The 14,975-nt window shown below is 46.2% G+C and overlaps 1 protein-coding gene across 1 annotated transcript; it reads left to right on the top strand.

Moving 5' to 3' along the window:
- Positions 1–397: 397 nt before the first annotated feature.
- Gpb5 (Glycoprotein hormone beta 5) lies at positions 398–1,374 on the top strand. Its single transcript, XM_017180939.3, has 2 exons — positions 398–695; positions 761–1,374. Exons 1-2 carry the CDS (start codon positions 673–675, stop codon positions 1,245–1,247), a joined length of 510 nt encoding a protein of 169 aa, XP_017036428.1. The 5' UTR covers positions 398–672; the 3' UTR covers positions 1,248–1,374.
- The last annotated feature ends 13,601 nt before the right edge of the window (positions 1,375–14,975 follow it).

The following is a 14,975-nucleotide window of genomic DNA, read 5'->3' as shown; positions in this document are numbered from 1 at the left end:
ACAGAACCTCCATACTAATATTTACATTTTTTATACCCTTGCAGGTTATGTTTTTCATTTTTGCAGAATTAAGAATGTAAAAGTGTTATAAGTTTTTCATTATGTGCGAGGGCGGTGGTTGGCGTGGCCAAACATTAAAACAAAGCTTGATTTACTTGAAACAGATTGAAATGTTATAAAATTTGGTAGCGCTAGCTATTATAGTCTGGGATCTGTTTTTCTTACGAACAGGCGGACATGGATAAATCCACTCGTCGGGTGATGCCATTCATGAATATATGTATACCTGAGTGGTCATAATTATACTACCGTGAATAATGAAACGAAACTATTATTACTGTTTTATTTCATAATGTCGAGTTGGATGAGAGGTATAATATTCCTGACTGGTACTCAGCCAACTTTAAGGATGCAGCCCCATTATCAAATTAAATCAAATTATTAACGCTCCAAATGAAACTAATTGGAGGAATATGCAAATTTAAGGCTTAAATCCATACACTTTTTTTCACTGGGGGTGGCAAGACAGAAAGTTGCAGGTATAGTGCAAGGCGCAGACGCAATCTACTGTTTACAAGGAGGTATATAAATAGGCGACAGCACGTTTGTGGCATCGCAGTTAAAAACAGAGACCACAGGAAAGAAGTAACACCCAAACACCGATTTCCAATAATGATGGCCGGATACGCAGCTGTGTAAGGCGATCTAACAATATTTATTTGATTGGTACTGTACCCTGGCACTCCTTTCATATTTGCAGCACTTTATCTTACCTATTCGCTGGTGTACTAATCATGTTCGGCGTTTCAGGTTCGAAGTTGGTGGAGCTCGAACCTATTAACAGCGGACCAACTGTGGCTCCGTTAGGTTGCCATCGTCGCTTGTATACGTACAAAGTGACGCAAACCGATATTCAAGGGAACGAGTGCTGGGACTATGTCAGTGTTTGGTCGTGCTGGGGACGATGTGACTCTAGCGAGATTTCAGACTGGAAGTTCCCATACAAGCGCTCGTTTCATCCGGTCTGTGTTCATGCTAAGCGGCAGCCGGCTGTGGCTATCCTTAAGAACTGTCATTCCGAAGCAGACGAGAGCATCAGCAAGTACCACTACATGGAGGCGGTGAACTGCCATTGCCAGACGTGTTCCACACAGGACACCAGCTGTGAGGCACCGGCAAATACCGTGATGGATGGTGGCAGCAAAGCCATCATCATAGGTGCGCACTCAGAGGACTTGGACTATTAGACACATATACTATTTGATGTGAGCACTGGGTGGCGCTTTGTGTTTTCTTACTCAGTTAAAATAAATATATTTTAATTTAATTTTACAGCTTATGCGACGTAATGAACATTTACCACTAAAATAAAACATTAGCAACTATAATCGCTTTTGTTTTCATTTCATTTTAATTAAGAGTTCGTATATCGAAAAAATACTATTGATTTTAAAGTATTGATGGTATGCTTTTGAAATGTTGATACTAATGTTTGATTTTGAAAAATACCGAAATATATATATAATCACCTTTTCCAACCTTTAATGTTTGTATTAAAAAAACCGTAAAAGTTATTTTTTTAATATGGATGAACAGAAAATTATTTATGAAAAAAAAATTAATTTTACGGTTATTTTTAATACAAACCTTAAAGTTAGAAAAAGATGATTACATAGTGCACCTGAAAATGTTGAAAATAATTCATCCAAATCCTAATTCAGAATATTCGTTTTTCACATTTTCTACAGTTCTTTAAAATGTCTGTGCCGAAGTCAAAAAGTGTATGTTTAAATAAATGTTATAGCCACAGTGAGAGTTCCATTCCGAAAACTTCCCAATTTCTTTTCGTTTACTGTGTTCCCGCCAGCATTTATTTACATTTACATGCATACTACAAATACAATCCACTCCACTCATCTACAATCGCTGCCATCAAAATTACTCCACAAAGCTTTCATAAATATATCCACATATTTCAAACAAAAATTAAAAAAAGAACTACAATATACTACAAATACAGTCCACTTCATTCCGAATAACATATTTACAACAAATATATAAATTAAGATGAGATTAACTGAACTTTTTTATTTTAATGGTAAATTATTTCTATTATATTTATTCTGATTTTGCAAGTTTTCCGTCTTTTCTGCTTGCTTCTTTTTCAGATTTTGTTTCGTTCTTTTTTCCTTCGTCTCCTGCTAATTAACCTTTTTTCACTCCCCTACTGCTTTTCTCCCTGTCCCTTGTCATTCTCGTCTCTGCTGTTAGCCTCCTAAGTTCCACTACCCTTTTTCCCAGCCAACTTCTTCCAGCTACAAACTGTGTCCGGCGTATAGCCACTAAGTCTCCAAGTTTATAATTGACTCCCTGTTTTAGCTTTCGGTCAAAGTTCTTTTTATACGATTCTTGTGCTCGTTGAATCTATATCTTTGCATCTGTTCTCTGACGCTGCCGTTGCTCGTCAAAATTTAAGTACATCTTCTCCTCCAGAAGCTGAAGCATACGATCCGTTGGCTTATTGTTCATCTTAATTTACCATTTCCACGGGTAACTCCGGTTGTGCCCCAAACATGCTCGATTCCATTTTCCTTCATGTGCTCTGAAAACAAGTTGGCCGTGAAAGCGATGCCTGTATCCGTAACTACCCGCACTGGGTTGCCAAAAATTTCGGATTAAATCGTCAGCGTTTCCTCGCAGCTTGTCGTCTTTGTTGGGAAGAGCCATATAAACTTTGTAAATGAATCCATCATCGCAAATATTCACTTATAATGTTTTCTCCATCCATTGGCATCCATTGGGCCAAGATGATCAACGTTGTGACGAAGTCACAAGTCCCTACAAATGTAAATATTACGACAGAGGCGAGAGAGGAGCAGAGGATGAGTGCAACGCTGCCCGCCAATTTCTGGGCAGAACTAGGTCACTAGGGCTCTGCCCGAAATTGGCAAAGAACAATTACCTGGAGTCAGCAAGCGCGATCAAAACGTATATTTTTCGCCGGGGAAGAAAAGTTCCCAGCAGGACACGTGGTCACCCCGACATATATATCATGGCCGTCGGACACTTGTCCAGGCCCATCACAGCGACGCAGGATCTTCAAGGCGCCGCGAACGGCACGGATTACGACGGACGAACGCCGCCGACGGGTGAGATGGCCAAGGGCCAAGTCGGAGTACGACTCTGGAGTGTGGCGTAGGGTTTAGTTACGGCCAAAATTCATACACCCGTAGCTAGTTATAATGATATAAAGAATACAATAAAATGTCAACTCGAAGTCTTCGTTCTCCCTTGAACACGCACAAACCCGCATTTGCCACCTTCCACTGACATTTTCCTGCCTCTAGATAAAAAATATAAAATATGCGTCTATGCCCTGGCCGTTTCTTAAAATTATAAATATTCCTGGAGGGGAACTCTGAGCCGCTGAGGCTTACCCCGGCCCTAGAAACATCCTTACAAGGTGCAGCGTATGAAGGGGTTGATCACCTTTATCAATACAGCTTTAAAATCCTTATTTCTTGCCAAGTTTCTTGTTAAAAATTATGCATCTCACACAGTTGTTCACCACCTACTAAACCTTCTGTTTTAAGTGAAAAATCCAATACGAATGTTGAACAGCGTGAACAGTTTTCTGTAGTGCCAAATGACCTGCACTGTGGGCGTCAACAATAACTTTTTTTTCCATCGTTTTCGGGATCACGAGGAGGTCATTGCCATTCACCTCCTTATAAACAAGACCAGCATCCATCTTCTAGCCCTCATATAGACGGCTGGCCAGAATTTCGGAGCAGTCCGTGACCAACTTAAATAGGGATCCCAGCAGATAATGTCTGAATTTCATTACCGCTTTTTACCGGCTTTTGCTTCTAAGATATTACTGTGCTGACGGGACTCAGCTTTTGATGTCTTTGTGCTCCAATATTGTATTGGATGGAGTCTGCCATCAAACTACTGCCTTAAGACCGCAAATCCATCTTTTGATGCAACCGTGTGTTACTCAGTTTTTTAAAACGGGTACTTTTGCCAATGCATCTGGAATTTCTAATTAGTTTATTAGAATAAACAAAAACCGAGAACTTGGTGGCAAGAAATTATTTTTAATATTTGGCAAACGACGAAAACGAGAGGCGATGAGGTGGGTTCGGTTTCAATTCAATTTCGATTATAATTTAACTTCAAACAATTCTATGCTTAGAGCCTAGCTTAAGGAAAGGGGGGCGAAGACGGGGCGAATTCGAAAAGAGCGAGAGAGAGCTTTATTATGCTCCCGCCTTCGCCCTTACACTCTACTACAAACTCCAAAATCAGTCCCAACTGAGCCAACACCGGCCCCGTTGAACGCCTTCACGGCTTCAAGACACTGGCAGCGGCGCCAGCTTGTAAATGGCTCTCCGGAACACTGCTCCATCGCTCCTCCTAAGGTCGACGACCCTGACCATACCGTACTCTCCTGCGTGCGTCGCGACGATCCTTCCCAGGAGCCACTGTTGAGGTGGGAGGTTGTCCTCTGCCACGATCACCAGATGTCTCTCCTCGACGTTGTTCTGCTGTTGGTGCCACTTGCCGCGGATTTGGAGGCCCAGGACGAGTTCATGAGGGCCTCGATCCCGACGAGGACTGTCTCCAGCTCTTCCGCGTTTAGGAGCGCGCTGCCCACCGCTCGTAGGAGTAGGTTCTTGGCGGTTTTGACACCTGCCTCCCATAGTCCCCCCATGTGCGGAGCCCGAGGGGGTGTGAACGCAAATGCCTGCTCCTTGATCCGTTCGCGAAGAGCCTTGAAGTGGCGACTCGCTCCGACGAAGTTCGTCGCGTTGTCGCAATGAATTGTCTGTCTGAACCTTTGAAGAGCCAATAAAAAGGAGTCAGTACTAAGGTCTGAGAAAATCTCTAAGTGAACCGCCGAACAAATAAGGCGACGTAGGACTTATAAGGTGGCTTTCCTCTAATCTTTAATGTCGTATAGACAGGGCCACAAAAATCGACGCCACATATAGCAAATGGGCGGAGAGCACGGAGCCTATCTGCGGGCAAATTTCCCATAATTTGTGTCATCAGTCGGGGCTTGCATTTGAAGCAGCGCACACATGACCGAACTGTCTGACTGCAGAGTTCCTGAGCATTTACAGTCCATATACGCTGTCGTAGGATGCTCACAAGTGCTCGAGGGCCAACATGAAAGTTTCAGTGGTGCAGATGCTGGACGTAGCTCCGCACAAATTGGGAGCGTTTCGTCATCAGCAAGGAAACTTGGCATCGTAGCATATAGGAGCATTAGCTAGTCGCCCCCCCACTCGCAACAACGAAAAATTACACCAGGTGCCCGTATCCTCATGAATGAATGGGTTCAATCGTTGAAGACTTGTGCCAACCTTGGAGCCTTTACGAATTTTTCCTATTTCGATTTGATACTCGTGTTTTTGGATTATTTCGACAATTTAATCAAAAGCTTCATTATATTCAGAGTCTTTTCGAAAACTATACTCTTGTCTTTGCATTTTCTTATAAAGCGGAAAATATAAGCGAACACTCTAAGCAGCTTGAGGTATGACGAAAATCCCCCGATGACTTCTGACAAATCGGAAGTTTGCACCGCAGCGGTCAGTCCGACCGCAGTTTTCCTTGCTTCCTGAAGCAAGACTTCCTCATCCAGTTCGAAATGCGCATTTTTGGGCCAGTTCTCCTCTTCGTCCTTCAGAAACGTCACAACCTCTCGAAACTATATCTGCTGGGTTCTGCTTTGTTGGTACATGCCGCCATGTAGCTTCTCCTGACCATTCTTGAATCTCCGCTACCCTGTTCGAAACGAATGTCAACAACGAAGATGGATGAGATCGAATCCAGTGAAGAGTAACTTCAGAATCCGACCAGTACACAATTCGTTTCGATAGGGACTTTTAATAAGGGTTTAATTCTATGGCAGAGATCTGCGAGAAGGTGAGCGACACATAACTCAAGCCTAGGGAGCGTTTTGGTCTTGAGCGGCGCTACTTTAGACTTTGAAGTCAACAACGATAATTTAAAAACCTTCGGCAGTTTTGCTACGAATATAGACACTAGCTCCATAAGCTCTCATGGATGCGTCAGCAAAGGCATGTAACTGTACCGGTGACATCGGGTCCGTATGCACGAACCGGGGAATAGATAGGTATATCATCAATTTGAGACAGGGTGCTTTTTAGCACATTCCTTGCTGTTTCCAAATGCAACGGAATCGACTCATCCCAATCTAGCTTATTAAGCCAAAAGTTCCTGCAATAGGATCTTTCCTTTAATTACAATGGGACTTAATAAGCCAAGGGGGTCAAACAGCTTCAATGTCACTGATAGTATGTTCCGTTTTGTCGCTCGGAGACCCATGACAGAAGTGTCAATTTTAAACTTGAAGACATCTTCACTAGGCCACCACGAGATTCCTAATGCCTTATATAATCTCAAGGATTCAGAGGGGTCTCTTCTCCACACTATGAGTTGAAACTGCCTATCCGCGTCATGAACCATTACTTGTCGATACATCTTCTTCACATCGCCAGTCAGGGCGTACCTATGCAGCCGGAAACGGAGTAGAGTGGAATACAACTCTTCTTAAATTGTCGGCCCAACCATCAAAATGCCATTTAAGGCCACCTGAGACGAAGTCTTGCACGACGCATCGAAAATGACGCGTAGGTTTGTAGACGTACTCTGGAGCCTTAGCACACATTGATGAGGGATGACATAATGTGGAGTGGAAGGGATTTTATTGTCTGTAGGCCACATATGACCTAAGGCGAGATATTCTTCCATGAATTCCATGTACATGGTCTTCATGTTGGGGTCTCGAGACAACCTTCGCTCAAGCGACAAAAACCGCCGTTTTGCAACCTCAAAGGAGTTGCCCAACCCATTTGGATTAGATTTAAACGGCAGCCTTACTTCAAACCGACCGGATGGCAATACCTGAGTGGTCTTCCTGTAATGATCTTCAGATAACTTGTGTTCAGGCGATAGAATTTTCTTTGGGGATGTCATTTCCTCTAGTGACCAAAACTTTTGTAGTGTGCTGTCAATCGATACTAACGGTTCTTCACTACAACTGAAACTATTCACAACTTGTTTCGGGACAGATGATTTGTATCTGCCCGAGACAACCCAACCAAGAAGGGTCTTTTGAAGAGTTGGATAGTCACGACCTTGTCTAATTTGACCAACAGCTAGCAATTCGAAAAATGATTCTGCTCCTATTAACATATCAATTTTGTGGGACTTGTAGAAATAGTGGTCTGCTAATGGGCGGTTCTTTGGGATCTTCCAATCACTCACGTTTACCGATTGATCAGGATGATAACCGGAGATCGATTTCAATATCCAGAAATCGAAAGAGAACTCATTACCATTAATTCGCGACTTCACCACTGGTACACACAGTTTTCTTGACTTGAGAATTGGACTCTCCAATACCAAGTAAGTTGATACACGACTCCTCTCTACGGATCTGTAAGCGGTTAGCCAGTTCTTCCGTTATGAAATTTGTTTGGGACCCAGAGTCCAGCAGTGCTCGGGCTAAAATATAATCACCGCTTTTTGTGCGGACACTTACCATCGACGTAGCCGAAATCACCCTGTCCAATGATGTGGCATGCATAACATGTGACGTGGAAGGCTGATCTTGGTTAAAAGGAGGAGACATACTCTCTTGGGGGGGTGGCAACGCTAAACTGTTATCAGGCACTGTGTATTTATGAAGTAGAATGTGGTGTGAGCGGTCGCATGCTAGACACTTTTTGTCTTTGCACTGTTTCAACTTTGTACTGTTTCAACAGTATGGCCCTTTCGCAGACAATTGATGCTTAAGTTTGCTGAGGCTTGCTGATGGATGAGGAACAAGAAAATGAGCTACGATTATGGGATTTACTCGACAGTAATTTATCCTGCTTCGGCTTGGTCGATTCTTCAGCTGACAAGTGCTGATATCGGCGATTTAACATTTTTTCGAAATCGGACCAAAGCGGCAAAGTCTCATAATCGAGCTGTTCCTCCCATTTTTGTTTGGTCACTGAGTCGACTCGATTTAATACCAAATAAATCAACATTGCATTCGAAATTTGTTTATCATTTCCTATCGATAACAGTTAACCGTAAATCGACGAAACAGTATCGACAGGGTTTCTCAAGGAGGATGCGGACTGATGCGAGATTTTTGGAAGACTAAACAATGTTGAGATATTATTCATAAAGATTAGGCATTCGTTATCGTATACCTTTTATAAACTGGCCAGTGCCTTTTCGTAATTGCTCTCGGTGACTTGGTAAGCTTTAATCGTTCCTAAAGCTTCACCAGAGAGGCATGAAATAAGCTGGTTAAATTTTTCGATACCTGGAATGCTGGCGTCTTTATGAACCAAAGTTTCGAACAGGCTGATGAAATTTTTGACAGTAGCTGATCCAGGAGTTTCGTTGGTATTCGCTGCCTTCAAGGCAGATAACAGCGACATTATCTTTGCCTTGGTTACGATACTCAGTTCCTCCAACTCGTCGCCAAATTCATCTTCACTATCTATGTCTTCTATCTGCTCTTGCAATTGATTTGCCTTGTTTATTTAAGCATTTAAGTTTTCAGGTCGGCATTTTAATTCTTCCTCTAAAATCGGAATCTTTCCTTCTTCTAGCCGCTCGTCGAATGGTTCTGACCCGACTATTGAGCTTGCTTTTCAGCTCTTCCAAACCCGATTTATTTTTTGTTTCTAGGCTCATTTTATTTTATTAATTTATTTCAATAGGAACCAAAATAAATTATAAATTTTTCCAATCAGACAACGACGACAAATGTTTAATAACTTTCGAATCAATTAATAAAATAATTTTTATTAAATCAAAAATATATTATTTTTAATTTAATAAAATAATTAACTTTTTGTTCGAACAGTGTATTAAAATATTTTTCTGATGAGAACGACAACGAAAAAGTTATTTAAATTGAATATCGGATCACGCAGTATTTAGTAGTGGGTGCAAATGACGCCGAAAAGGGTATACCCGCCGAATATAGGGTAGCGCGTCACTTGGCGGTCAGCTAATCTAAGCGCGCCCAACAACAACAACTTTTGCACCGGTGCAAAAGCGAAAGCGAAAACGAAAAAGTTCACCGCTGCAGCTGCTTGTATATAGGGGCCTATATGTATTGGTGCGCAAGCTTGGATTAACTTCCCAACTATTAATGCGAGTTCCAACGAGAGGGGGGAGGGGCGACAGTGATTGCAGTAATACAGTACAAATATAATAATAATAAGTGTTGCGTCCAAGGGCGGTTTCGTAGAGATATATGTATATATGTATGTATTAATTTTTGAACAGTATATAAATTTATAAATTGTATAAATATTAACATGCAATCTAGCTCTACTATGTATCGATACGTATGTGCCAAGAATTGAAAGCGTGGTGCAATATTTCAGCGCAAGACAATAAACATAAATTTGTCTCCAACTCTAGCTTTAAATTTTTTGCATAAATACCTCTGAACTCCGTAGGGTATATATATGTATACAGTATACTGCTCCAGCAGCAACTTTCCTTTTCCAAAAAAATCCCTCGGTGATGGCAGCAATTTGGCTCCGGAACAGGGTATTTCGCGACCGACACGAATAATTGTGGATCACACTACACAAAGAAACGCGACGAATTTTTAATTTTCAAGCACAGAAAAAAAAAAACTTTTTTGTTGCACTTTTTATGTTATATATACATATGTATTATTTATGTGTCACTGTCAATTTTAATTTGTTGCCTTTTTTATTTAATTACTCTTGTCCACCCGGGGGCGCCATGGATTTTCTAATTAGTTTATTAGAAGGAAAAAACGAGAACTTGGTGGCAAGAAATAGTCTTTAATAACACAGGTACACAGCCAAAAATTTCCACGAACCATTTCAAGTTTTCCATGATATTTGGGTGCTCCTGAGTAAAAGTCCCATACAAAATTATTTTCCATCACCTACAGGTTCCGCGGTATACCTAAAAATACAAAAAACCGATGTTTGCCGACATTTTGAATTACATGGCCTATATAATTGGACTTACCTTTATTATTCTCGGTAGGACCTACTCTCAATACATCACGGCACTACTAAAAAATAGTCCCAATCGTGCGTTCGGTTTCAATTCAATTTCGATTATAATTTAACTTCAAACAATTCTATGCTTAGAGCCTAGCTTAAGGAAAGGGGGGCGAAGACGGGGCGAATTCGCAAAGAGCGAGAGAGAGCTTTATTATGCTCCCGCCTTCGCCCTTACACTCTAATTCAAACTCCAAAATCAGTCACAACTGAGCCAACAACGAACATATTAAAAGAGCAAACAAATAAGGAAATTCTCTCTTCGCAGCCAAAAACTATCAACCTGCGCAAGGGTTAAAATTCCGCAAAGACTCAGCAATGCAAAAACAAATCAGCTGCTTGCCCTTGAACTTGAAAACATCTTTATTCTAGCTTCATGCTCTCGAATTTCTGATCTTACACTTTGGCCGCGGCGGACAGTGGGGCACGAATCAAAATTTTGGGAGCGTACAAATTGAAGCCCAATAATTCCGCTTACGTTCATTTATTTATTAATTTTCATCTCTCACCAGAATTTCCGGATTTCCCTCGACGAAAGCGCTTCCCTTGGGTTCCGCTCCTGTGGAAAAACACAAAACAAAAAAACCGCAAAAAAATTCTTCACAAGCTTTTTCCCGCTATTTCTATGACGCTGGCCCACTGTGTCCTCTCGGAATCTCTCTCTCTCTCTCGCTTTATACCTTGCGGTGGCAAACCGAAAGAAAAATATGACCAATTTACTTTTTTTTATTTTCACTCACTTTAGCTCCTTTTTCTCTTCCAGATTTTCTAGTTTTCTCCACTATAAATTTAAAATCACTTGTGACGCCTCTATCCTATAGGCGCACAACAACTCGCTATAACTTAAGAATTAGTTACTAAACATATATCTATTTCCCCCATAGCATAACCATAGGCTAAGTTTAGGAAGTAAGCCGGCACTGAAGCCAATATATTATCATTAAAACTCATTTAAGTTGGCATTGAAGCCGTAACAGACGCACACCTGGAGTATATTAAAAGTAGAAATAGTTAATTTTAAAACATTAAGCTAAGTTCGGCACCTTAGAAGTCGCCGAACCGGGAAAGCTATCGACTAGTCGAACTATTCGAACCAGACCCGTTCTCGGTGAACCGGTTCGAGGCTCCGGTTCACTCAAAAAGCTATGACAGCTCGCGTCTTCCGGCATTCAGTCTCTTCCGTCGACAGCTTTGCACCGAGGCAGACGTGCCCATCACCGCGCCTCCGCGATCGAATCAAAAAGTCAAAGTATATCGCGTCCTCGCCTCATCCCGCGACGAAGACGCCCGCACCGCGATATCGACGAAGTGAAACAAACCAACGGAGTGAAAAGAGAACCACCGCGATCGACAGTCCCCACGCCCGCCGACACGTGGGCTGGTTTCGTAAGTTTGCAGGAGTCAATTCTGTAAGGCAGTAGTAGGCTACACCCCTAGATAACCAAATAACCAATAAAACTAACAATTGAACTGACCCGTCGTAGTATTTCCTTGGTAGTATTGGTTTTCAGGTTCCCCGATCTCTGCCCCGCTGGCGGCCCCAAAAATTACTGCGTTTCGGCATTACCATTCGCACGTGTTTTACGGCCACCCAGCCTCCCATCGATCCTTTCCCGTGTCCACAGCCGCAGCGTCACGTCAGCGCAGGCTCTTTCCGCGCCCAGCGTGCCGCCGCGACTGGAGGTCATCTGCTCCTCCGCCCACGCCCAGCTTAGGGATCCTTTCCCGTGTCCACCGCCGCAGCGTCACGTCAGCGCAGGCTCCTTCCGCGCCCAGCGTGCCGCCGCGACTGGAGGTCATCTGCTCCTCCGCCCACGCCCAGCTTCGGGATCCTTTCCCGTGTCCGCAGCCGCAGCGTCACGTCAGCGCAGGCTCTTTCCGCGCCCAGCGTGCCGCCGCGACTGGAGGTCATCTGCTCCTCCGCCCACGCCCAGCTTAGGGATCCTTTCTCGTGCCCGCAGCCGCAGCGTCACGTCAGCGCAGGCTCTTTCCGCGCCCAGCGTGCCGCCGCGACTGGAGGTCATCTGCTCCTCCGCCCACGCCCAGCTTAGGGATCCTTTCCCGTGCCCGCAACCGCAGCGTCACGTCAGCGCAGGCTCTTTCCGCGCCCAGCGTGCCGCCGCGACTGGAGGTCACCTGCTCCTCTGCCCCGCGCCGCTAAGAATTCTTTCCCGTGCTCCTCGCCGCAGCGTCACGCCAGCACAGGCTCTTTCCGTGCCCAGCGTGCCGCCGCGACTAGAGAATACGTGCTCCTCCGCGTTCGCCCCACTAGGGACTCCCTTCTTGTGCCCGTAGTCGCCGCGCCACACTAACGCTGGTTTCCCGCGTACCGTGTACCGCCACGACTACGAGGGCATCCGCGCCCGAGTCCACTCCCAGATTAGGGACACGTCGACACACGCTGCCGCCCCGCCTGCAAGGGCCATTCCCCACGCCGTGCATCACCGCGGTGGCACCAGAACCTCTGCCTGCCCGACCCGTAGCCAGCCTCCGTGCCTAACCGGAGTTGACTAACACCTCCCTGACGCCCTGGCCATTCCCTCGACCCACGTCGCCCGAATTCTGGGCGAGATCAAGTCAATTCCGCCAGGAGTCCGCCGGAGTTGCCACCCCGCGCATCTGCAAAAGCAGTGCCGACAAGCAGTGGGCGCAAGCAGTGCCCGAAAGCAGTTCGCGAGAAGCAGCTTTGTGTCAGAGACCGACCGATCAAGCAGATCGACGGGTCGGTATAAGCAGCGCGAGAGCCAGTCATTGATAAGCAGTGCGTGTGCCCCGCCTGCTTCTAGAGCAGTGCTCGGCACCATCACAATCAACCAAAAAGCGCATTTGTGTGAGTGAGGTACGGAGCAAAAATGACGTGAGTGTGTTCCGTGTGTGTGAAGTTTACGCTATCTGTGTGCTGGCAGCGCTGCCGGCAGAGCCTTTGCCTATCCCATGGGCTTGGGACGTGCCGACTACTGTTCTAGAGCACCCAGTGACCACCGCACCTGGCAGCCACGGTGCCAACCCTCGGTGATCGGATTTTAGTGCGCGTAAATTCGCAACCCGGGCCCCGCACGCTGCTGTAATAAATTCCTATAAATATTTCCGTCCCCTCTAAATAAAATTTCTTGAAGAGGATCCCTGGTCACGGCTGAGGTCTATCCCGGCCGGAGAGATTCGTTACAAGTGGCGCCCGAACAGGGACGGGATTGGGTTAAAAACCAGGAAAAATAACACCTATATAACAGCCGTGTGGCCCCGGGCCGAAGCCGGAAAATAACTTCCACCGGATTCCGCGAGTGAAAATCCACCGAAAAGTGCCCGTGACCGCGACAAGCGACAACCGTGTCCACCAGTAGCCGCGTCCAGGAGCCCACGAGCTCATCCGCGTCTCCGCCAAGTCAACGCGAACGAGTGTTAGTGCCAACAGACTGTTAATCCACACAAAGTGCCCCAGCGGCCAAGGCTTCCTGATATCACGGACACAGACACACGCGAAGACAGCCAAGCAACAGAAACCATGGAGTCGGACCAGAAACCTGCCGGTGAGTTCGTTCCACGTTTACTTAAAAACCCTGGGGTCTCCTCGCGGTGGATCTATTCCCGCCCGAAGGCCGAATTATTAGCATTCGCGGAGGAATTTGGGTTCTCTGCCGACGGAGTCGTCGATGACCTACGACGGAGCTTCGTAACCTTGATCAAGGAATCCGAGCAACCACAGGAAGTGTGGACTCGACTCGCCGACCTGGAGCGTCGGTATACCACTCGGGGCCCGAGCCCTGTGCCTCAGGGAGAAGAGCGGCCGGGACCCAGTGGTCTCTCCGCCGGCAAAAATGCCAATTCGGGACGCCCACGTAGCGCCCCCGGCTCCGCTACTCCAGTTCCTCTAACGAGCTCCGTTGTTACCCCTCCCAGCTTCACTGTTACCGCCCCAAGCCTCGCCGTCGCCGCCCCTCCTACTTTCACTACCGCTCGAGAAACCTACGCTGAGCCGAGCTACGACCGGCCCCGTCGCGACTTTGTGTGCGTCCCAGAGCGGATCCGCAAATGGGGTTTGCAATTTGATGGGTACTCCGACCCATTGGCCTTCATCGAACAGGTCGAAAGTCGGGCCTTGTCTTATGGAATCGACCTAGGACTCCTCCCTCGAGCCATGGCGGAACTGCTGACGAGCAGGGCCGACAAGTGGTTTCAAACCAGCCGTCTCCAAGAGGCTGATTGGGCTACATTCCGACGGGAATTCCTCGAGTTTTTCCTCCCGCCCAGATACCTCCAGCGCTTGGACGACCGAATCCGGAGTCGCGAGCAGCTAGGAGAAGAAACTTTTAAAGATTTCATGCTCGACCTTCGCGTTCTCATGCGCCACGCGGGCTATAACGAGACTCAGGAGCTCGACCGCCTGTACGAGAACATCGCACCCGACTATCAGATGTACATTCGGCGCAGCGAGTTCCAAACAATTGGGGAGCTGGCTCAACTGGCGACCGAATTCGAAGCCGTCAGGCGACGCAGCCTAGGGCGATCCCAAGCCATACCAACGCCTCCGAGTAGCCCCTCCTTCCGTCCGCCTCCCCACAGTGGGGGTCAAACATCTTCTCCCGGGTACACCAGATCAAACGACGTTCCGCGGACGCCAGGCCCGGCACGGCCACCCGCACCCGTGCGAGTAAACCGGGTAGCGACACCAGATCGCCGCATCAACGTGCAGGATGCGTGCCGAAATTGCGGGGATTCCGGGCATTTCAGCCGCGAATGCCGGAACCCTCGGCTATACTTTTGCTGGGACTGCGGGCGACGCGATGTTCGCACCGTAGAGTGCTGTCGCCGACCCCAGTCGGGAAACGGAGCGGGTCCCCACGACCGGCGGAGTCCGTTGGGGACCAATCCCGCAACGAACAC

Source organism: Drosophila kikkawai, chromosome 2R (assembly GCF_030179895.1).
Source record: "Drosophila kikkawai strain 14028-0561.14 chromosome 2R, DkikHiC1v2, whole genome shotgun sequence".
NCBI lineage: Eukaryota > Metazoa > Arthropoda > Insecta > Diptera > Drosophilidae > Drosophila > Drosophila kikkawai.
Note: the sequence above shows the minus strand (reverse complement) of the source record. Positions and strands in the feature narration are given on the sequence as shown.